We start from the raw sequence: 25,007 nt of genomic DNA on the forward strand, positions 1-25,007 counted from the left end.
ATGCACTGACACCTTCAAGTAGCTGTTTCCAGTCCACTTTGGCTAAATCACCTCTCGGCTTAGCAGAGTTGGCTTATCCCCAATTTAGAACTTTTATTCCTGGTCTATCCTTGTCCTTTTCCATAACTATCTTAAATCTAACTGAAGTATGGTCACTAGCACCTAAATGCTCTCCCACTGATACCTCTTCCATCTGTCCAACTTCATTCCCTAAAACTAAATCCAGAACCGTCCCCCCACCCATGTTGGGCTTGCTACATACTGGCTAAAAAAGATCTCTTGAATGCATTTTAGGAATTCTGCACCCTCTATCCCCTTCACACTAATCTTGTCCCAGTTAACATTAGAATAGTTGAAATCCCCTACTATTACTGCCCTATAGTTTTTGCACTTCTCAAAAATTCGCCTACATATTTGCTCTTCTATCTCCCTCTCACTGGGGGTCCATAGTACATGCCCAGCCGTGTGATCGCCCCTTTTTTGTTTTTCAGTTCAACCCATATGGCCTTGTTTAATGATCCCTCTAACATAGCATCCCTCCTCACAGCTGTAATAGTTTCTTTAATCAATACCGCGACCCTCCCCCTCCCTTTTTACCCCCCTCTCTATCCCATCTGAAAATCCTGTAACCAAGAATGTTGAGCTGCCATACCTGCCCCTCTTAGCCATGTCTCTGTAATAGCTATAATATCATACTCCCAAGTGTCTACATGTGCTCTCTGCTCATCTGCCTTATTCGCTATACTTCTTGCATTGAAGTATGTACCATTTAGTAAACCAGACCTTCTTGTTGACTACTTTCTAGCCCTTGTTTCCTCTCATTCAAATTCACTTTCTACATTTTTGCTTTACAATTCCAGCTTTTAAGTTGGAAATTGGGCCCTTGATCCATGTGTTACATGATTGACTATCATGTACACTACATGATGATAATCCCATATTTAAAGAGGCCGGAAAGGATCTTGTTGTAAAAGAAATGCAGAAAGATTTGGGATAAATGTCAATTGGTCGTTCCCATGTTGGAAGCTATAGGATGAGATCATTGATTGGTCCAGTATCATCGTGGCCCCCCCAACCTGAGAGAGAACAGCTCTGCAGGTAGGGCTATAAAAGAGCTGGAGCGGCATACCACTTCAATCTCCAGCGCGAGCTGCTCCAAATGTGTGACGATTTTGAGATGGGCGACTGGGAGACGTCATCAAAACCCTGGTCGCCATTTTGAAGCCTGTGTAGAAACATCGGCGGGGTCCAGGTACACAGGAGAGTGGGAAGGTCGGGGTGGATGAACGGCGAGTGTTCTTGACGAGATGCGGTGTTTGTTTATGGCGGAGGAGCGTCGATAGATCGTGGCGGAGGTGCGACAGATGAGGGTATGGGGCCCAGAAGAGCTGAGGGCCCAGGGACACCACGGGCCAGCCCACACTGCAATATGTGTGCGCACTGGGTCCGTGCAGCAGAGCTGGTCTCCAGTCGTCTTGGTTAATCCTTGCCACTGGACCAAGACCTAGCTCTGTCAAGCCCGTGTGGTGGCTGGTGTGCAATGGTCACCACACGTTAAAAAAATTAACGCACAGGCATCTTCCACTCCCTCAATTGGAGTTCAGGACTGGAACATCGGGTCCTTCATCGAAACACCTGTGAACTCGTGGAAGCAAGTCATCCTTGTTCGAGGGACCATCTATGATGATGATGATGATGGAGGAAACGTGACACAGCATATCCCACAAACAGCAATGTGATACTGACCAGCTAATTTGTTTTACTGCTTGACAGAAGCGGATAGATCAAGCATTGGGAATCTATTGGTACTGAATAAAGGTTTCCTGCACTATGGCATATTGAGCTCTAATGAATGCAGCTTGCTGAGAGGGTAATGCAAGGCAGTGCATTTGAACTCAGCAGCACTCCTTTTGCAATTGAGTCTATTTTTTAATTTTTGGTGCTAGTCCTACAAACAAGCATAGTGAAAGGACGGTAGGCAGCCTACTCTCAGGCCACTGCATATCTCAAATCAGTCATCAAAGCGCCTTGGGACTTTTTTCTATATTCAAAGGTTCTACATGGCATCAGCCATGGCTCAGTTGGTCGTACTCTCGCCTCTGAGTCAAAAGGTTGTGGGTTTAAGGCCCACTCCAGAGAGTTGAAAATTTAGGCTGGCGTTTCTGCACAGTACTAAGGAAACGCTGCACTGTCAGATGTGCTATATTTCAGATGAGACATTAAGCCAAGACTCCACCTGCCCTTTCTGGTGGACATAAAATAACCCTTGGCACTACAGTATAATGAAGAGCAGGGGTGTTCGCCCTGTGTCCTGGCCAATATTTATCCCTCCACCAATATCACTAAAACAGATTATCTATCATTTATCTCATTGCTGTTTGTGGGGTATTGTTGTGAGCAAATTGACATAACATTTCCCTACAAAACATTGATTACATTGCACCAGTTAACTGTCTATGAAGCACTTTGGGATGCTCTGTGGACATGAAACGTGCTGCATAACTGCAAACTGTTGTTGGGGGTGGGGGTCAAAGCAACTTCTTGACTACGAGATTAATCTGAAGATGGCTTCAAGCAGGGAGGTGGAATTGTGAGAGTGAAACCCAGAAGTCAAGTCAGCGGGTCAGAATTTGCACTCGCAACTGAATTGAAGCAATAGATTTTGACTTCCGAGTTTTGCGTCTACAAGCTGCACAGCAGGTTTAATGCAAACCCTGACGTGAGCTCAACTCTATTTAAAAGGATAGTGTACAAATGGAAATTGGAGGAGCCAGGAGGTGTTGACGATGGATGCACACAGAGCAATTGAAGCATCATTAAATCTGTTTGCTGCCCTTGCTCTGTGTAGACAAGGGCAGCACCCAAATTTAATGATGCTTCCCTGGAATTACTGCTGATTGCAGTCAAGAGCTGGAGGGACATACTTTTCCCCAGAAATGGAAGGAAGAAATCTGCAGCTCTCATCAAAAAGGGCTGGTTGGAAGTAGCTGAGGAGGTAAGCAGCAGAAGCGTTTTGTCCTGATCTTGGATGCAGTGCAGGAAGCAATTTAATGATCTAATCAGGTCAGGAAAAGTGAGTACATTTGCTGATTCACCTGTGTTTTAAGACCCCTCCCCCCTTCACTATGCCTTGCCAAGCATACTCCATCACATCACTCCTCACACCCATTCAACTTTCAGCAGAACCCAGCCTTAATTTCCTCATTTATCCATTCACTCCAATCCTGGTGCAATGTAATGCATCTGTCTCATAATCACCTTCACCAAATGCATTGCATCCATTGAGTAAATACCCGATCTTTCACCCCTTGTAGAAGAAGAAAGCACAAAATGCAAGAAAGAGGGACAGGACTGGAGGTGGTCCACCAGAAATAGTCCAGCTTACAGATGCAGAGGAGGATGGCTGGGAGATAAATAACACATCTGTGTCCCTCTCAATCGGAGATCCAGAGACAGGGAATATTTCTGACACAGATATGCTGACTTTCTTTCATCAATGACTGAACTATGAGAAGACTAAGCATGGTGATCGGCAAGATAGTTCCTTTGCCATGGCTAATTCATATCTATTTCTTTTGTATTCCAGGGCCTTCATACGTACAGTATGTGTCACTGGACATGCATGAGGATGATTCCTCAGAAGACCTAATCCCTTCTGAGGGTGCACCATCACAGGTCATATAGCCGTATACCAGCACAAATACGTGCACTTAGGTGGGTCCACTTAGACAGTTTGTTGGTTTTTTGCCTGGTGATTTCATAACTCACAAGTGAACACGAACAGCCACTGGTGGCAGGGACAGCTGTGGAGAGTCCCCGTCGGGGGGCGCAATCCTCTCCAAGCTCTGCTCAGCTGCACACAGATGCTGAACCCCAAGGGCCATCGTGGAGAAGGAGAATGTTAGAGGTGTATCAGCAACTTAGCCAGGTACTGACAGACATGCCACGCATGTCCATATATGCAGAGAAGGTGTCCCCAAGCACCAGTAGGAAAATCGGAGCAAGGTGATATCATTCTCAGGACAGAGGAGAGGCCAAGGAAGGGCCCAATGGTAAGATGGAAAAAAAGCTCAGGACCTTCCCCAAACACACCATGACTTGAAGGAAGGGGTGAGTGGAACATTCCCCTTCCCATCCCCAGATTGGGAAATAGCTATCGTAAAAATACAGATATGGTAGCGGTTATGGTACTGGACTAGCAACCCAGAAGTCGAGAGTCCCACCACAAGTTGTAAGTTGTGAAACTAAATTAAACAAATCTGCTAACATCTACTAGCACCAGGAAAGAAAACAATTGTGAAAACTGCCAAATTATTATAATACTAATCACTAATATCCTTCAGGGAAGGGAACCTGCCACCCCCACATGGTACAGCCTACATGTGACCCTAATCGCATACAATGTGGTTAACTCTTAATGTCCCAGGGCATCTAGGGATGGGCAATAAACACTGCTTAGCCAGTGTCGCCCACATCCCAAGTACAATTTTTTTAAAATCCTGCCCAAACCAGATGCTGCCCTAGTCAGTCCCCCTCCAGACGTAGGCCCTATTTGGAATTACAGTGCCAGTGTTGTTGGTATTGAGCCGAACGCATTTATTTGTCAGCTCCCAGTGTTCCTTGTATCATTCTGTAAGATGTGGCAGTTAACAGTAGCATTTCAAATACCTTGCTCCTGGTGAAATTTCTTTGCTCTTTCCTCAATAAACCACTCTCCAGATTTCACCTTCATCTGCCTGAAACACAGAATTAGCATAAATGGTTTCAAAAATGGGAATCCAGTTCTAATGGGGCAGTTCAGTTTGCGTTACATAGGGAGAGCTAGTGAGCTGTGTTCTGCTCAATAGAGTGGTATCACCTTCAAGGAAATGCAAATGGTTGGATTTTCGGCTCATTGCTGCCTCTGTTTTCATCCTGGACGTGCAGCAGTGGCAGCGGTAAGTTCTTCCAGGCGTGTGGCTAGCTTCCAGGGCCCCGCTGGGTTTTTCGGGGCTGGTTTCGGCGGGGCGTGGAGCATTACTGCCCAGAAGAGGCGAGCCAGTGTGCAACACCCCTGGTTGGGACACCGGCTCGATTTTTGGCTCCCACCCGAACCATAGCGCTCTGTAGAGCACCGTGCTGGGACTACCTGTGAAAGCGGGTGGCCGAGCTGTCGCGGCTGCAGTGAGGTACGTAATGTCGACCTCAGGTAAGTGTGATTGGCTTTGTTTGCAATTTATGTTGTGATGGCATGAGTTATTTATTGGGAATGTTTTTGGTGGGTTTTTTTCAGGTTAGTTTTTTTCTCCCTAGGCCTCTCTTAGAGCACTCCGAGGCCAGCTCTTTAGCTCGGGATTTTCGCATGCTCAGCCGGCCTAGCGCCCCAAGAGAGGTGTGCAACGCCTCCCTGAGTGCTCCGCCCCAGTGCCCAGCTGCCCAATTTTGCTGACTGAGGCGCAAACCGTTACCAGGCGCAAACTTTACCACCCTGCCGCCATTACCGCCCAGAAATGAGCGAAGCCAAAAATCCAGCCCTTTGTCTTCCCTGGAATTTAGAACGTTAAGGAGTGATTTGATCAAAATTTTCAAGATATTAAGGGGAACAGATAGGGTAAATAAAGATAAACCATTTCCGCTGGTTGGGGAGTCTAGGACTGGGGGCACTTTGTAAAAATTAGAGCCAGACATTTCAGGAATGAAATTAGGACACACTTCTACACACAAAGGGTGGTAGAAGTTTGGAACTCCCTTCCACAAACAGCAATTGATGCTGGATCAATTTTAAATTGTAAATCTGAGATTGATAGATTTTTGTTAACCAAAGATATTAAGGGATATGGGCCAAAGGCAAGTATATGGTGTTAGGTCGCAGATCAGCCATGATCTCATTGAATGGTGGAATAGGCTCGAGGGGCTAAATGGTCTACTCCTGTTCCTATGTTCTTATGTTCCTTCGCTCAGTGGGTAGCACTCTCGATTCAGAGTTTGAAGGTTGTGGGTTCAAGTCCCACTCCAGAGACTTGAGCACATAATCTAGTCGAGATGCCATCTTTTGGATGAGGTGTTAAACTGTGGTGCCTGTTCTCTCAGGTGGACATAAAAGGTCCCACACCACTATTTGAAGAAGAGGAGTTCCCCAGCTGTCCTGGCCAATATTTATCCATCAACCAATATCACTAAAGCAGATCATCTGGTCATTATATTGCTGTTTATGGTACATTGTAACTGTGACTTCATTGGATAGGAAGAGTTTTGGAACGTCCCGAGGTCATGAATGATGCTAACTAAATGAAAGTTCTTTCTTTTATCATCACATTTCTTACGAATGATAACCAAATGGTGAAAATGGCTCACAGCTCTTCTAAGAGACACCAGGATATTGACAAGATGTAATAAGTGGTGTTCCCTAGGGATCTGTACTGGGGCCTCAGCTTTTCACCATATTTATTAATGACTTGAATGAAGCAATAGAGAGTAGATGGGAGCAGATAGTTACAAAGGGATATAAACAGATAAATAGAGTGGGCAAAACTGATAGATAGAGTTCAACATGGGGGAAGTGTGAGGTCATCCACTTTAGATCTGAGAAAGACTAACCAAAATAGTTTCAGAGAGGCGGGTAGCACTGGCAGGAGCACAGGGCCCACCCCTTCCATTAAAGGGGAGGGCACACTGCGGACTCTGCATTGGGAAGAAGGGGACACCACTACACCACTGGGGAGCGGGGTGCCGTAGCAGCAGCCCGGCACAGAAGCGGAATGCCGGGCTGCAACATCGCGACACGGACCCCGCGATTTGAAGAGGGCCAGGCCTGACCAGTAAGTCAGCCATTTTAAAAAATATCAGCACTGCACATCCCTTTAATTTTTGCCCCGTACGTGGACTGAAGCCCGGTTTCTAACCCGCAAAGTTGGCACAGACATCACCCACAGCGGCCTCACGGGGCAATATCGGCAGGAACGGGGCACTACCGCTAACTCCCACAGAATTTTGCAGACGTCAGTAACAGCACTGTGCCCCGGGCTAGAAGTCATTTGTGCCCCATTAATGCCCCCACGCAAACTACCCTAATCTCTTCCCCGAGGAGTTGTGGAGGAGCAAAGGAACTTAGGTGTCCATGTACACAACTCATTAAAAGTTAGTGCAGAGGTACCTAAAGTAATCAGAAGGCTAATGGACTGTTGGCCTTTATCTCGAGGGGAAATACAAAGGGGAGGAAGTTATGCTTCAGTTGTACAAAGCCTTGGTCAGCACCCCATCTGGAGTATTGTGTTCAGTTCTGGGCACTACACCTCAGGAAGGATATATTGGCCTTGAAGAGGGTACTGTGCAGATTCACCAGAATTATACCAGGGCTTAAAGGATTAAATGATCAGAACAGGTAGCAGAAACTCGTATTGTATTCCATTGACTTTAGAAGATTGAAGAGTGATTTAATTGAGGTGTGTAAAGTGATCAAATCATTTGATAGAGTAGATACAGTGGGCCCAAGTTTCGGCTGGAGTTGCTCCTATTTTTTTGGAGCAATTAGTTTAGAAATCGCAATTCTCGGCATTTAGTTTGCTCCAGTTCTAGTGAGTTAGTTTAGTTTCATTTTAGTTCATTTTTTTTTCAAAAGGGAGTGTTACCAGGCACTTACGCCTGTTTTGCAAATTTAGGCAGCGAAAAGTTACTCCAAACTAACTTAGAACAGAGTAAGTGTCGATTTTTGTACGCTTAGAAAAATCTTGCGTACACTTTAAAAATTAGGCGCAGGTAGCCAGAGATAGGGGGGTGGGGGTGGGGGAAGGGAAGTTAGAGGAAAGTTAGGGGAGTTTCCAAAGCAGTAAATACTTCACTTGTAGCAATAAAGAGCAATCATCAATAATAAATGATAAATAAATCAATAAATCAACCAATCAATAAATAAATCAATAAATAAAAAATAAAAAATCAATCAATAAATCAGTAAATAAAAAATTATTGCTGCAGCACCTATCCGTTCGGGAGCACCGGGAGCCTTCCAACAGCACACGCAGCTCTGCCTGCCGAGGAAGTGGTCGGGTGGGGCCCGCCGCCGAGGAGGTGTTCGGGCGGGCTGATGAAGAGGCCTCGAGGTAAGGGCAGTGGCGACGAGGCGAGGCCCGAGGTCGGGCAGCAGTGAGTTGAGGGACGGTGAGGCAGGCAGGCCACTCAGCCCGGGATAGAGGTAAGTTTTAGGCGCACTTTTAATTCTACAAAATAGGCAGGCCTCTCGGAGGTGCGCCATTCTGCGGGACAGCCGAAACTTGGGCCCAGAAAACCTATTTCCACTGGGTGAGAATCAGAACAAGAGGCAAAGTCTTAAAATTAGAGCAAGGCCATTCAGGAATAAAATCAGGAAGCATCTTTCATACAAAAGTTTGTGAAAATCTGGAATTCGCTCCACCAAAAGTCTAATGGGTGTTGCATCAATTGAAATTTTCAATACTGAGATCGACAAACTTTCATTAGGTTAGGGTATCAAGGAATATGAAGCAAAGGCAGGTAAATGGAGTTGAGGTGCAGATCAGCCATGATCTAACTGAATGGTGGAACAGGCTGGGGACTGAATGACCTACTCCTGCTTGTGTGTTATAGTCTCTGACTCAGTCACCATGTGCTAAGGCATTCCATGTTCTAGTAACAGTGTGTGAAAACACTAGTTCTAATTACTCTCTTTCTTCTTCTGGTGATGATCCTGAGCCCATGGTTCGCTTAATTCCCAGATATGATTATTGATCCCAATATACCTCCTTAATTAGCTCATCCTCATACATCTACTGGACATGTGCCAAGCTCAAGTAGATTGCAATTAAGTTACACGACAGCGACGGTGTTCTAAATCATGTTCCTGGTGCAACGCTTCATCCGACAAGGATGCCTGGAAGACAATTGTAGGATGCGCACTTGTAATTTCTTGATATGTTCCTACCCAATGGAGGGGGCCACAACAGGTGGACGATTCAAACCACCAGACCTTACATCAGAATTCTATTTTTTCTAGTAAATCTACAATTTAAATTAGCAACTAGAAACTCCCAAAGGCTCTAAAAAATGATGGATCACTTCGAGTTTTTAATGCATGTGAGGTTTAAAAATTGTAGCTATAGAAGGTGTGATCCTGTGAGCTGATGCTCGTGGAGAGCACGCCTTGGGAAATAGCAGGCCTGCAGCCTGTGATCTTCCACCCCTTACTGGATCATGGAATCACTCCTAGAATTTCAACCCAATGGACGGGCCGACAACCACTTAAATGGATTTCAATGCAGCCACGATTGATGGTATGATAATCTTCTCTCTGGTGCCTGTAACAGTTCTGCAGGTTGAGGCAACAACAACAACTTGTATTTGTATAGCACCTTTAACATAGTAAAACTTCCCAAGGCAATTCGCTGGTGTGGTATCAAACAAAATTTAACACCGAACCACAAAAAGAGATGTTACGATAGAGGACCAAAAACTTGGTCAAAAAGGTAGGTTTTAAGGAGCGTCTTAAAGGAGAAGTCAAAGGTAGGTGGAAAGTTTTAGGGAGGGAATTTCAGATCTTAGGGCCCAGGCAGCTGAAGGCACAGTTGCCCAGGCGAAGGAAGTCAGGGATGCTCAAGAGGCCAGAATTGGAGGAATGCAAAGTTCTCGGAGGGTTGTGGGGCTGGAGCAAGTTACAGAAATAGGGAGGGATTGAAAATAGAGATGAGAATTTTTAAATTGAGGCTTTGCTGGACCGGGAGTCAATATAGGCTAGTGAGTTCAGGGGTGATTTCTTCCAACTTCAGCTCTGCTAAGAGACTGGTGCCTGAAGCTTGGCACTTTCAATGGCCCCTTGGGTGTGCGTCAGCCTGTATCTTCCCTTTTTTATCTCCTTCCCCTTTTTGTGGTGACATTAGGCAACACTCGATGACTCTGCAACACATTTATTGATATAAATTCATCACACGCAAAGTACAGGGGTTGGGGTAACAGGATCTTCATTCTGAGAGACACGGACCGGTTGAAATAGTGCGTAAACTGTTCCTGCCTGTGACTCTGTCCCTGTGTGCCGCTGTGGGTGAGAATGTGTCTCAGTTTGGTGGGTGTGCCAGGGTATGTCTAGTTCAATGGCAATGCAGCTTCACACAGTTTCGTCTACAAATGTATAATTTACAACTAAAAGTCACACCCGGGTGTTAATTCCAGTATCTGCTCCAGCTACTTAAACCATTCTCTGTGCTGTTTGTATCAGAGTGCTGTAACCAGCTCAATGTGTTAATTCCAAATTTGGTGCGGAGGTGCGGCGAATGAGGGTACGGGGCCCAGGCGCAGGCCTGCCCTCATTGTAATATGTGTACGCACTAGATCCGTGCAGCAGAGCAGGTTTCCAGTTGTCGTGGTTAATCCCTGCCACTGGATAAAGGCCTAGCTCTGTCAAGCCCGTGTGGTGGCTGATGTGCAACGGTCACTACACGTTAAAAAAATCCACCCACAGGCATCTTCCACTCCGTCAATTGGAGTTCAGGACTGGAACATCGGGTCCATCATTGAAACATCTGTGAACTCATGTGGAAGCAAGTCATCCTTGTTCGATGATGGATGAAGGATGATGATGATGGATGAATGGGACTTGATGCGAGTTAGGATATGGGCAGCAGAGTTTTGGATGAGATCAAACAGAGGAAGATATAGGGCCATCAAGAGAGGGCACGGCTGTGGGATTAGTTTTCGATTGCTGCAGCAAAGAGCCTGCACCAACACAATGGGCCAAATGGTCTCCTTTTGAGCTGTAAACATTTGCGGTCCTTTTTGAAATGTCATTGGGCAGCCTCAATGTGACACAGGTTATACAACGCAATGCTGCTGACCTTGTGATCATTTATTGGCAATCTTGCTCAGAGAGGCAAAAGCATTCAGACTGGGACAACAGGGGTGCTTTTCTGAGATTAGGGTGGAGGTGGAAATTCAGCACAGTCTGGTTGTGAAGCAGTGTCATGCAGATTAGCCCTTGGACTTTATAAAGTGTCTATGAATAAAAGAATTGAGACTGGACTCAAAAATAAATGGTAGGAAATGTATAAGAGGAGAATTACTCCTACATTACAACAGTAACTACATTTCAGAAGTACTTCATTGGCTGTGAAACATTTTGAGATGTCTTAAGATTGTGAAAGGATCTATATAAATGTAAGTCCTTCCTCTTTCTTTAGTTCTGTGACAATTTGAAATAAAATAAACTTTGAGTTCCTCACTGAGGAATGAGAAGCAATCACACCTGCATTTACCACTGCCCCTCCCCTAATACTTGCAGGGTGGTGTTGCTTAGAGACACAGGAAGTGAAAGGGACACAGGGAGGGGGCACAGAGAGAGGAACCGACTCACGTGGCAGAGTTCTTGCAGCAGGCCACTTGCCCAGCTCCCCCATCCAACACCACTCAGGTTGCCAACTCTGGTTGGAGACATTACTGGAGGTTTGATCACGTAATGTTCTGACCATGTGATATCTGATCACGTGCCATCTAATCATGGGGCAGCTGATCATATGACTTCTATCAATCAGCGAACACACCCGATTGCACCCTATACCTTGAAATTTGCCTCGCATGGAAGCTGACCTAGGAGTTCTCAACACCAGGTGTAAAAGTACAAAAAGTAGTTTAAAAGTTCTTACCCATGAGCGTGACACACTGTGCATCTCCACACTCTACTGCTATTGTACATACGGCATTCACTGCACACTTTGTGATTGCAGATACTGCACACCACACCGACGTTAAATACCAGTCCCAGTGAGGCCTGGCATCGAGCGCAGGACCGGTTGCTGTATTCCCGGCTGTAACTTTTTGCTCCTTTCCGCCGAATTTCCTGATATTCGGATTTCAACTTCCTGCACAAGAAGTAAATAGCATTTTCAGTGAAACAAACTGATTACAGACACAAAGGTAAGGTGGATTCCAACAGGGTGGCATGGCCTATTCAGTTGCTTCAGAAGGTGCAAGCTTACTGAATATGCAACCATAAATGGAATAAGTAAAGGGAAGCCAGAATATTACTTTACAATTAGTCAGGCTATGAACACAATTCACAACAGATCTTAGAACAACATTTTTTAGTGGAAGAATGGTGATCTACAGGTGAGGTGCATAAATCAAAAATATTAAGATGCAATGGATCTTGGGCCGGGGGTTTGGATGTTGAGCCGGGGGTTGGGATGTTGAGCCGGGGGTTGGGATGTTGTGCCGGGGGTTGGGATGTTGAGCCGGGGGTTGGGATGTTGAGCTGGAGATTGGGATGTTGGGCCGGGGGTTGGGATGTTGGGATGGGGGTTTGGATGTTGTGCCGGGGGTTGGGATGTTGAGCCGGGGGTTGGGATGTTGTGCCGGGGGTTGGGATGGGGGTTGGGATGTTGGGATAGGGGTTGGGATGTTGAGCCGGGGGTTTGGATGTTGAGCCGGGGGTTGGGATGTTGTGCCGGGGGTTGGGATGGGGGTTGGGATGGAGGTTGGGATGTTGGGATGTGGGTTGGGATGTTGAGCCGGGGGTTGGGATGTTGTGCCGGGGTTTGGGATGTTGGGATGGGGGTTGGGGTGTTGTGCCGGGGGTTGGGATGTTGGGATGGGGGTTGGGATGTTGTGCCGGGGGTTGGGATGTTGAGCCGGGGGTTGGGATGTTGAGCCGGGGGTTGGGATGTTGTGCCGGGGGTTTGGATGTTGTGCCGGGTGTTGGGATGTTGGGATGGGGGTTGGGATGTTGAGCCGGGGGTTGGGATGTTGGGATGGGGGTTGGGATGTTGTGCCGGGGATTGGGATGTTGAGCCGGGGGGTTAGATTCATTTCCCTTAATACCCTTGCCTAACAAAACTCTATTAATTTCAGTTTTGAGATTTTTAATTAACCTAGACTCAGCAGCCTTTTGGGATAGAGAGTTCCAGATCACCATGACGTTTTTTGTGAAGACGTGCTTCCTGACACCACCGATAAAGGCCCAGCTCTAATTTTAAGGTTATACCCCCTTGTTCTGGATTCCCCACCAGAGGAAATAGTTTCTCTCGATCTACCCTATCAAGCCCAATCATACAAATAGAAATTATCTTAAACACCTCAATTAGGTCACCCCTCGTATATTCAAGGGAATACAAGCCTTGTCTACACAAACGTTCCTCATCATTTAATCCATTTATAGTAAATTGCAAGAAGCACAAGTAAATTGCTGTTTCACCTGGAAGGTGTGTTTAGGGCCCTGGATGGTGGGAAGGGAGGTGGTAAAAGGGCAGGTGTTGCATCTCCAGCACTTACATGGGAAGGTGATGTGAGAAGGGGTGGGGGTATTGCAATTTAGTATACTGTATTCGCTGCTCACAATGCGGTCTTCACTACATCGGGGAGACCAAACGCAGCTTGGGTAACCTCTTTGCGGAATACCTCAGTTCAGTCCTCAAGCATGGCCCTGAGCTTCTGGTCGCCTGTCACTTTAATTCTCCACACCACTCCCACTCTGACCTCTGTGAGGCGGGCACAAAGGGGACAAAATTCCCCTGATGTGCGCCTCCCATTAATGCCTCCGGGAGATGCTAACGGGGTGCAAAAGTGTTTTTTGCTGGATCACGGCACCCGCTAAATTGCGTGGGAGTTAGCAGAGTGCAAATCCAGTAGCGCTGCGCCTTGTATCTCCGACTATGACATCATTGCCATGCGCAGCAACCCCTTGTTGTCCCGTAGTGGAAATTGGGCAGTGCTCCGCTAGGCTGCTGCAGGCGATGTCATCGCCAGCCTCATGGGTCGCGATCCAGGCCGCACACTGAACGCGGGCAAAACTGAAAAGGAAGGTGCGCTGTGCCGCGCGCGCCTTTATTTTCTCTGGCTCACCATCGGGCCATTGTCCACTGATGCCGCGGGGCCCGTGTTGCGATCGTGCAGCCCGGCACTTCGGTTCGGTGCTGGGCTGCGGCCACAGCACCCCGCATCCCTGGAAGCTGAGTCGAGGCCCATCAAAAGACCTGCAGAGCTCACAGCGTCTCTCCCCTTTAATGGAGAGGCCATGTAGTGCTCCGTGATGCGTTCGGGTAGCGCCCCCGATCCCGCCCCTAGAGGAAGTGGAGTGTGCAACATTGTGCTCCACTTCCTGTGAGGGGCGGCAACCCGAATTTAGCTTCCGGGGCGGGACTTCTGAGCCAGGCGGAGAAAGTCCGGCCTCGGAAAGGTCACCGCCCCCAACCGGGGCAATATGCAATTTCGGCCCCAAAGAATCCACAAAGGGATATAGACAGGTTAAGTGAGTGGGCAATAAAGTGGCAGATGGAGTATAATGTGGGGAAATGTGAGGTTATTCACTTTGGTAAGAAGAGTGGAAAAACAGAATATTTTTTAAATGATGGGAAACTATTAAATATTGTTACTCAGAGAGATTTAGCTGTCATCATACAGGAAACACATAAGGTTGGCATGCAGGTACAGCAAGCAATTAAGAACTGAGGTGTCAGGTTGGCCTTTATTGCAAGTTGGTTGCATTACAAGAGTAAGGGGGGCCGAAATTGCCTCCTGCCCGAAACGGGGCACATGCACCACATTTGACCTTCCATTACCGCGCTATGGATGCGGTGTTAATGAGAAAGAAATTGCCCTTTTTCATGGGCGAAACGGAGCGGAGTGTTAATTCCCGGTGGTAAGGGCTGCTTTCAGTGGTGTGCCTGTGGTGTGGAGTTTGCACTGCGAGGTTCCCCTCCTATCCATTTGATGCAAACCATCATGCTAACGATGCAGCTGCTCACTGGCCTTCTTAAAGGGCCGGTTTTGCAGCTGTGTCCTGAGTTCCTCTTGACCTTTCTTTGGACAGGATGGCCGCTGCCCTGGAAGCTCAGAATGTTCTCATGCGCTCTGGACAACAGGGCACGGAGCCTCTGACTGCTTTCATCTCTGATGGCTTCCAGAGTGTGGCTGCTGTCATGCAGTCCCAGCTGGAGGCTACGCGACATCTGACTGCTGTCGTTGCGGCTGGGTCCACCGCGGTCCACCGGGGGCCTAATGGTGCCACCACACCCCGCCGACCTGTGCTGCAGCAGCTTGGTGAGGGAGGTGGGTGCTGCCCCGTGGGAGTGGCGCTGGCTCCTCGGACCAGGATACTCCGGTTCACATCAGCCCTGAGCCGAGACCTGCCACTCTGCAATTGCTGCCAACCATGGCTTCATCCCAGCCACTTCCAACAGAAGGCTCATAGGAGGATGCGGCCCAGTCTTCAGCCGGCCTTTCCAGAGCCATAGCTGGTCGCGGGCATTCGAGAAGGACATCTGCAGCTTCTTCTACACACACACAGCCGCCTTCCCAAAGGCATGAGGCAGGCAAAGGGGAGACATTGTGGTGTACTGTAAGGATAGATCTGCGTAAGAGGGGTAAGAAGGAGTTAGACAAGGGTGATAACGGATTATGTGAATGTTTTTGAGACTCATTGTTTGGGTTGTAATAAATATTTAGTGTTTGGAATTTGTGATCAGTGTGCGGGAATGATGTGTGAGAGGACTCAAAGGTTGGCCCATGGAAATGGCCAGATGCAGGCTTAAGTGGGCATTGACTCATGTGAACCAGGCAGCTATGAGACGGCGTTGTGCTTCCCTTGCAGGGTTAGGATGGGGACGCTGCCTCCTGCATGGCTGCCCACCCACATTATGCTCCTCCTCCTCCACCTCCTCCTGCACAGGTGTCACTGCTGCGTCGTCTTCCAATGGCTGCGCCTCATGATGGCGAGTTTGTGGAGCATGCAGCAGACCACCACAAATCTGGAGACACGCTCAGGCGAGTACTGCAGCACACCCCCTGAGTGGTCGAGGCAATGGAACCTTTGTTTCAGAATGCCTATAGTGTATTCGATGATGATCCTGGTGGTCGTCAGACTCTCATTGTACGCGACCGACCCATCAGTTCTAGGGTTGCGCAGAGGAGTCATGAGCCAAGTGCTCAACACGTAGCCCTTGTCATCAAGGAGCCAGCTGCAATGTTCATTTGGACCAGTGAAGAGGCGTGGCACACTGCTGTGGTGCAGTATGAAAGAGTCGTGGGTGCTGTCAGGGTACCGGGCATCATCTTGCAGAATCTTGTGATTATGGTCGCAAACGAGTTGCACGTTGAGGGACAGGAAGCCCTTGCAGTTTCTGAATTGCTCTGCAGCCTGGTGGGGTGCCCTGAGACCTATAAGGGTACAGTCAATCAACCTTGGTTCCTTGGGGAAGCGCGCAATGTGCATGAATGCAGTCTGGCGCTCCAACTGCTTCTCCCTGGTCATGGAGAAGGCGATGTAGTCGGCCTTCCTCCTATGCAGAGCATCTGTGACCTCCCATATCACTGTGTGGGATGCAAACTGCAAAATGTTGCCGATGTCTGCAGTGGCAGCTTGGAACGAGCCTGTGGCATAAAAGTTGAGGGCTATAGTGACCTTCGATGCCACGCTCAGGGCTGTCCTCACACATGTCTATGGCTCCAATTCCGGCTGCAGGAGATTACAGATCTCAGTGACAACATCCTTCCGGAATCTCAGTCTGCGTAGGCACTGATCATCACTCATAGAATTGTCTGCAAATTGCTGGCGGAAGACCCTTCTGTGATGTGTCCTCTCGCCCCCACATCTGTGCAGCCATCTTGCCATGCAAGATGCTCCCTGCTGCTGTTCTGCCTCCTCCAACTCTGCAGGCTCCTGCTGGCCAGCATCTGGCTCCGCTGCAGGCTGCCTTCTGGGTTGTTCGCCCATTATCTGGTGGGGGGGTGGGGACGGTGTGGTGGCGTTAGGGTCTGCATACTGGACTCTCCTCTTTGGGGAAGACTCTTGCTGAGGCCCTTCATGTGGCACCTCTTGCATGCCCTCTGCGGCCAACTCCCTGGCCCTCTCCACACTGATCCGCAATGATGCCTGCGGCCCTTTCCCGCTGCCTGTGCAGCCGTGGCCCCTAGCGCTGCCTTTTCCTCCGTGCCTTGGTGGCATGCACAATGCGCAGGAGACGTTGGCCTACAAACACTGCCGTATCTCAAAAGCCTCCACAAGCCCAGCCTTCTCAAAGTGGCCTCCCTGTTCTGCAGGTGAAAGACGCCTCCAGCACTCGCAAAGCAGTGCGCACTGTAGCCTTGCACTGCTACTCAAAGAACGCAAAAAAGTCACTGACACTAAATCCAATTAAATCACCAACCCTCTGGCGGTGTACCTCAGCAACGATGTACCACCTGAAAAAACCTACTCTTGACACTGCCAAGTGGCCAGATGACTTTTGAAGGACAATGGGGCTTCCGGCCTGGGACCTCCTAGAAGTGCTGTCCATCACCACCGCAGAAGTGGGGGGGAAGAGGTGCAGTGCTGCACACCGTCACTAAGCCGCATCAGGGCAATACCGACCTCAGCGGCCATTTCACGTGAGCTTGGCGGCCACTGCACTCCGCAGCATGGCCGACAGTTTGAGGTGCTAACAGGCTTTACCAAGAGGGCAATTTTGGCCCCCCCAAAGTCTTACTACAATTGTACAGGGCCTTGGTGCGACCACACCAGGAGTACTGTGCACAGTTTTGGTCTCCTTATCTGAGGAAGGAATTACTTGCCTTGGAGGCAGTGCAATGGAGGTTTACTAGACTGATCCGTGGGATGAGAGAGCTGTCCGATGAGGAGAGATTGAGTAGATTGGGCCTATACTCTCTGGAGTTTAGAAGAATGAGAGGTAAACTCATTCAAACATGTAAGATTCTGAGGGGAATTGACAGGGTGGATGCTGAGAGGTTGTTTCTCCTGGCTGGAAAGTCTAGGACTAGGGATCACAGTCTCAGGATAAGGGGTCGGCCATTTAAGACTGAGATACGGAAGGAATTTCTTCACTCAAAGGGTTGTGAACCTTTGGAATTCTCTGCCCCAGAGGGCTGTGAATGCTGAATCATTGAGTATATTCAAGGCTAAGATAGATAGATTTTTGGGCTCTAGGGGAATCAAGGGATATGGAGATAGGGTGGGAAAGTTGAGTTGAAGTCGAAGATCAGCTATTGAATGGCAGAGCAGGCTCAAGGGGCCATTTGGCCTACTCCTGCTAATTCTTATGTTCTCTGTCCTCTGCCTCTTACACTGTTCCAACGAAACTCAATGTAAGCTCGAGGAACAGCACCTAATCTTTCGATTAGGCACTTTACAGCCTTCTGGACTCAACATCGAATTCAACACTTTTAGACCTCTGCCCCTATTTTTTCACATGGCAGCTATTAATGTTTCTGCCATTCCCATTTGGACTCATCGTTTGTTTCTTTACTTGTGTATTACCATCTCCTTTTGCTTTGTGCAATCAGACCTTTTGTCATCTAATCACTCCTGCCTTCCACCCTATTCCCGTTTGTTCTTTCCTCCCCTCTCCCTTTCCCTGCCACTGTACTTGCTTAAAATCTGTTATGTCTCTAACTTTATCCAGTTCTGACGAAGGGTCATTGACCTGAAACGTTAACTCTGTTTCTCCCTCCACAGATGCTGCCTGACCCGCTGAGGATTTCCAGCATTTTATGTTTTTATTTCAGATTTCCAACATCTGCAGTACTTTGCTTTTGAAGAAGAAGGAACTGCAAAGTCATGGGGGAGTGTCAAAGGCAGAGAGCCTGCAGATTTTCCGCATGGCTCTGGAGGCACTCGTTGTGGCCGTGGAAAGTAGGCGGGCTGTCCTCTTCCCACACAGGGGTGGAAGGAAGCTCTCACCACTCACCTCGTGAAGGCTGTGGCAGGAGATAGCCGCCCATGTCACAGCCAGCACTGTGGTGCCAAGGTTGGCCATCCAGTGCCGAAAGAAGTTTAATGACCTCACATGGCTGGTCAAGGTGAGTGAAGACTTCAGCAGGTGCCATATCCCACCATCTGCACAAGCCTCACACACTTCTCACGGCGAGACGTGAAAGGTGGAGGAACCTTGTGGAGAAAAGTAACTTCACTCACTCCTGCAAGAAAGCATGGGCGTTGCTCTGTCAACTTGGCAGGGCAAACCCCACCTGTAAACACAGGACAACTGTTAGGCTCATAATAAAGTGATATAACTGAGTACTGTATACAATGAGTAAGTGTGACCTTAGCTCCTTTAATTAAACTCCAGAGTGTTGGTACAGCATGGGAGGCCTGCTTATTTACAGTGCTCCCAAGGGATGCTGGGATCCCTTGGGACTCCAACAGGTAGGCACTCTGGTGGTGGTATGATACAGGTTGCCAGGGGTTACATACATAACATCACTCCCTCCCAAAGTTAATAGTACACTTATTTACAGGGTGAGACGATCTGGGGCTTTTTGCTCCCTTGTCGATCGTCTCGGTACAAATGCAGGTGTGGGTGAGTTGGTTGGTTCTTCGCTGGGCTGCTGGGCAGCTGACCTTGCCGGGCTGCTGGGGATGGTGAGTTCAGCTTCATGGTCAACCGTGATGTCGGTTGCCACTTGTGTGTATGTTGGAGGGTCGAAGTTGGTGGTGTCCTCTTCGGGTTGCTCGTGGCTGTTTGCGAATCGCAATTTGGTTTGGTCCAAATGCGTTCTGCACGTTAGTCCATTGGCCAGTTTGACCTGAAACTCCCTACTCCCTTCTTTGGCTATGATGGTGCCAGAAAGCCATTTGGGACCATGTCCACAGTTGAGTTCAAATACGTCATTGGCTTCAATATCGCGTGACAAGTTTGTGCAATCATGGTACATGCTTTGTTGATGCCTCCTGCCCTCGACGTGATCATGGAGATCAGGATGGACAAGAGAGAGCCTTGTTTTGAGCGCCCTTTTCATGAGCAGCTTGGCTGGGGGAACCCCGGTGAGCAAGTGGGGTCTGGTGCGGTAGCTGAGCAGGACTCGGGACAAGCGGGTCTGCAGGGAGCCTTCCGACACATGTTTCAAGCTTTGCTTGATGGTTTGAATTGCCCGTTCTGCCTGGCCGTTGGATGCGGGCATGAACGGGGCAGATGTGACATGCATGATCCCATTGCGGGTCATGAATTCCTTGAATTCAGCACTGGTGAAACACGGCCCATTGTCGCTGACAAGGACATCAGGCAGGCCGTGTGTGGCAAACATGGCTCGTAGGCTTTCGATGGTGGCAGTGGACGTGCTTACAGACATTATTACACATTCAATCCATTTTAAATAAGCATCCACAACAACCAAGAACATTTTGCCTAGGAATGGGCCCGCAAAGTCAACGTGAATCCTAGACCACGGTTTGAAGGGCCATGACCACAAACTTAGCGGTGCCTTTCTGGGTGCATTGCTCAGTTGAGAGCAAGTGTTGCATTGGCACACGCAAGACTCCAAATCTGAGTCGAAGCCGGGCCACCACACATGGGATCTGACTATAGCTTTCATCATTACTATTCCTGGGTGGGCACTGTGTAGGTCATGTATGGACGTTTCCTTGCCTTTCTTAGGCAAAATCACGCGATTACCCCACAAAAGACAGTCCACCTGTCTGGACATTTCATCTTTGCGCCGCTGGAATGGCTTGATCTCTTCATGCATCTCCGCTGGGACGCTGGACCAGCTCCGATGGATGACACAGTTTTTTTTACCAGGGACAGTAAAGGATCCTGGCTGGTCCAGGTCCTCATCTGGTGGGCCATAACGGGGACTTTTCGTTTTCAAATGCATCCATCACCAAGAGCAAGTCTGCAGGCTGTGCCATTTCCACCCCGGTGGTGGGCAATGGTAGCTGACTGAGAGCATCAGCGCAGTTCTCTGTGCCTGTTCTGTGGCGGATTACATAGTTGTATGCAGACAGCGTGAGCGCCCATCTTTGGATGCGGGCAGAGGCATTGGTGTTAATCCCTTTGCTCTCTGAGAATAGCGATATGAGTGGCTTATGGTCAGTTTCTAGCTCAAACTTGAGACCAAACAGATACTGGTGCATTCTTTTTCACCCTGTAAATGCCAGAGCTTCTTTTTCAATCATATTGTAAGCCCTTTCGGCCTTGGACAAACTCCTGGATGCATAGGCGACCTGTTGCAATGTTCCCGATTCGTTAGCCTATTGGTAACACACCTGACCCCATATGCAAGCCAGCACTAATCGTTTACATGGGTTATACAGAACAAGCAGTTTGTTGGAACATAACAGGTTTCTGGCTTTCTCAAAAGCAGCCTCTTGTGATTTCCCCCATACCCAGCCGTCTCCCTTGCACAGTAGCACATGTAGGAGTTCTAGCAAAGTGCTCACCAGGTAGGAAATTACCGAAATAGTTGAGGAGTCCCAGGAACGACCGCAGCTCCATCTGCGGTCTCGGCACGTTCTTGATGGCCTCCATCTTGGCATTAGTTGGTCTGATGCTGTCTGCCGCGATTCTTCTTCCTAAAAACTCAACCTCTGGCACCAGGAAAACACACTTCGAGCCTTTCAACTTGAGTCCCACGCAATTTAGCCGACTTAGAATCTCTTCCAGGTTCTGCAACTGTTCAATGGTGTCCCGACTTGTGACCAGTATGTCGTCCTGGAAGACCACAGTGCATGGAACCGACTTTAGCAGGCTCTCCATGTTCCATTGGAAAGTTGCTGCGGCTGAATGAATCCCAAACGGGCATCTGTTGTAGATGAACAGACCTTTGTGTGTGTTGATGCAGGTGAGGCCTTTCGAAGATTCCTCCAGCTCCTGCGTCATGTAGGACGAGGTCCGGTCCAACTTGGTGAGCATCTTTCCTCCAGCCAGGGTCGCAAATAAGTCGTCTGTCTTGGGTAGCAGATACTGGTCCTGTAGCGAAAACGGTTAATCGTTACTTCATAGTTCCCACAAATTCTGACCGTGCCATCGCGTTTGAGCACTGGAACAATCGGACTGGCCCACTCGTTGAACTCCACCGGTGTGTTGATGTCTTCTTGCTGCAGCCTGTCCAGCTCAATTTCCACTTTCTCTCGCATCATATATGGCACCGCCTGTGCCTTGTGGTGGATGGGCCATGCACCGGGAACCAAGTGGATCTGCACCTCCGCCCCCAAGAAACTTCCAATGCCTGGCTCAAACAACGACGGGAACCTGGGCACATGAGGTTTCGTCGACGGACGAAAGTGCTCAGATGTCGTCCCAGTTCCAGGGGATTTTTCCCAGCCAGCTTCTGCCGAACAGTGTGGGGCCACCTCCTGGTACAATCCATAGTGGGAGTTCGTGCACTGCTCCATCATAGGAGACTTTGACTTCTGCGCTGCCAATAACAGGAATCAGCTCTTTAGTGTAAGTTCTCAGCTTGGTGTGAATGGGGCTAAGCTTGGGCCTGTTTGCCTTGTTGCAGTTCAGCATGTCGAAGGCCTTTTTGCTCATGATAGACTGACTCGCACTGGTGTCCAGTTCCATGGATACTGGAATTCCATTCAGTTCAACTTTTAACATGATCGGTGGACATTTCGTGGTGAAGGTATGTACCCCGTACACTTCTGCCTCCTCGGTATTGAGTCTATAATTCAGCCTGATACACCATGGATCGATCTTCCTCTGCAACGTGGTGGTTTGCAGGGTTTGCAGCTTGTCTGCACATTTGTTGGAGGTGTCCCATTGTTCCACAGCCTTTGCACACATAGTGTTTGAAGCAGCTTTGATGGGCTCGATGATCACCTCCACAGCGCCAACAAGGTGTTAACTGCCTCGCATTAACGTTTGATGGCGGACTCTGGGTCATCTGAGGTCATGCAGCTGTAGGCACGTACATTCTGCCATATGCATTGATGCCTGAAAACAACGTTACTTTGTGTACAGTACTAGCCGAAACCTCTTTATGCTGCGAAATTAGTTTGGTGTTATCGCTGGTGGACATAAATGCCTGGGCTATCGTTATGGTTTTGCTCAGGTTCAGTGTTTCAACAGTCAATAGTTTGCGAAGGATAACCTCATGGTCAATCCCAAACACAAACAAGTCTCTCAGCATTTGCTTCAGGAATCCATCGAATTCGCAATGTCCTGCAAGGCACCTTAGTTCGGCGACACAGCGCGCCACTTCCTGGTCTTCAGACCGTTGACACATGTAGAACCGATACCTTGCCATCAAAATGCTTTCCTTCGGATTTAGGTGCTTTCGGACCAGTGTATACAGTTCTTCATAGGATTTGGTTGTTGGTTTCACCGGAACTAGAAGATTCTTCATGAGGCCATAGGTTGTTGCCCCATAGACGGTAAGGAGGATCGCCCTTCGTTTGGCAGCATTCTCGTCCCCTTCCAGCTCGTTGGCCACGAAGTATTGGTCGAGTCGCTCCATGAAGGCCTCTCAATCATCCCCTTCTGAGAATTTCTCCAGGATACCAACAGTTCTTTGCATTTTCGCGTGGTTGTTCGTTGTCTCGTCGCCAATTGTTACGCTCATAATAAAGTGATACAACTGAGTACTGTATGGAATGAGTAAGTGTGACCTTAGCTCCTTTAATTAAACTCCAGAGTGTTGGTACAGCATAGGAGGCCTGCGTATATACAGTGCTCCCAAGGGATGCTGGGATCCCTTGGGACTCCAACAATAAGGCACTCTGGTGGTGGTATGATACAGCTTGCCAGGGGTTACATACATAACAACAACCATCAGAGCAGACGCCATTGCATCCCACTTGATACAAACATCAAAGACTCTGGTAGACAAAGAATTTCGACGCCAGGTGAAGCGGCACCTTTTGACAAACTTAATGGCGGCACCAAGATCGTCAACTATGTCTGATCCATTCACCTTGGACAAACTAAACACAGCCCTGTCGACAACCCAATCTGGAAAAGGTGCTGATCCAGATGGTGTTTACCCAGAATTCTTAAAAGCAATGGGACCCAAAGCAAAAAGATGGTCAATCTCCTTCTCAGAGGTACATAAGAGATAGGAGCAGGAGTACACTATTTGGCCCCTCGAGCCTGCTCCGCCATTCAATAATATCATGGCTGATCTGATCATGGACTCAGCTCCACTTCCCTGCCCACTCCCCATAACCCTTTACTCCCTTATCCCTCAAAAATCTGTCTATCTCCAACTTAAATATATTCAATGACCCAGCCTCCATAGTTCTCTGGGGAAGAGAATTCCATAGATTTACAACCCTTTGAAAGAAGAAATTTCTCCTCATCTCAGTTTTAAATGGGCGGACCCTTATTCTAAGTCTATGTCCCCTAGTTTTAGTTTCCCCTATGAATGGAAATATCCTCTCTGCATCCACCTTGTCGAGCCCCCTCATTATCTTATGTTTCAATAAGATCACCTCATTCTTCTGAACTCCAATGTGGATAGGCCCAACCTAAACCTATCTTCATAAGTCAACCCCCTCATCTCCGGAATCAACCTAGTGAACCTTCTCTGAACAGTTTCCAAGTATATCCTTCATTAAATACGGAGACCAAAACTGTATGCAGTACTCCAGGTGTGGCCTCACCAATACCCTGTACAGTTGTAGCAGGACGTCTCTGCTTTTATATTCTATCCCTCTTGCAATAAACGGCAACATTCAATTTGCCTTCCTGATTACTTGCTGTACCGGCATACTAAGAACATAAGAACTGGTACTGGCAACTGGTAAAATTCCACCTATTTGGAGGGAGACTAAAATAATTACTCTCCTAAAGCAGAGGATGAATGCTTGTGAAGCCTCCAGCTACTGCCCAATCTCCTTACTTGGCACTTGTTATAAAGTGCTGGAGAGGCTACTACTCCACACATCAGCCCTCATAGAAACATAGAAAATAGGTGCAGGAGTAGGCCATTCGGCCCTTCTAGCCTGCACCGCCATTCAATGAGTTCATGGCTGAACATTCAACTTCAGTACCCCATTCCTGCTTTCTCGCCATACCCCTTGATCCCCCTAGTAGTAAGGACCTCATCTAACTCCTTTTTGAATATATTTAGTGAATTGGCCTCAACAACGTTCTGTGGTAGAGAATTCCACAGGTTCACCACTCTCTGGGTGAAGAAGTTCCTCCGCATCTCGGTCCTAAATGGCTTACCCCTTATCCTTAGACTGTGACCTCTGGTTCTGGACATCCCCAACATTGGGAACATTCTTCCTGCATCTAACCTGTTTAACCCCGTCAGAATTTTAAATGTTTCTATGAGGTCCCCTCTCATTCTTCTGAACTCCAGTGAATACAAGCCCAGTT

The 25,007-nt window shown here is 48.2% G+C and overlaps 1 protein-coding gene across 2 annotated transcripts in view; it reads right to left on the reverse strand.

Annotated features, from left to right (window-relative positions):
• sytl3 (synaptotagmin-like 3) overlaps nt 1-25,007 on the reverse strand; it is a 266,722-nt gene that overhangs the window by 79,359 nt on the left and 162,356 nt on the right. For both annotated transcript variants that reach the window (XM_070889705.1, XM_070889706.1), the window contains exons 3-4: nt 11,619-11,834; nt 4,669-4,736 (exon numbers count right to left, since the gene is read on the reverse strand). In XM_070889705.1, coding sequence (XP_070745806.1) covers nt 4,669-4,736; nt 11,619-11,834 — 284 coding nt within the window. The remainder of the gene's footprint in view (nt 1-4,668; nt 4,737-11,618; nt 11,835-25,007) is intronic.

The sequence above is a fragment of the Pristiophorus japonicus genome, chromosome 9, assembly GCF_044704955.1.
Source record: "Pristiophorus japonicus isolate sPriJap1 chromosome 9, sPriJap1.hap1, whole genome shotgun sequence".
NCBI classification, from domain to species: domain Eukaryota; kingdom Metazoa; phylum Chordata; class Chondrichthyes; family Pristiophoridae; genus Pristiophorus; species Pristiophorus japonicus.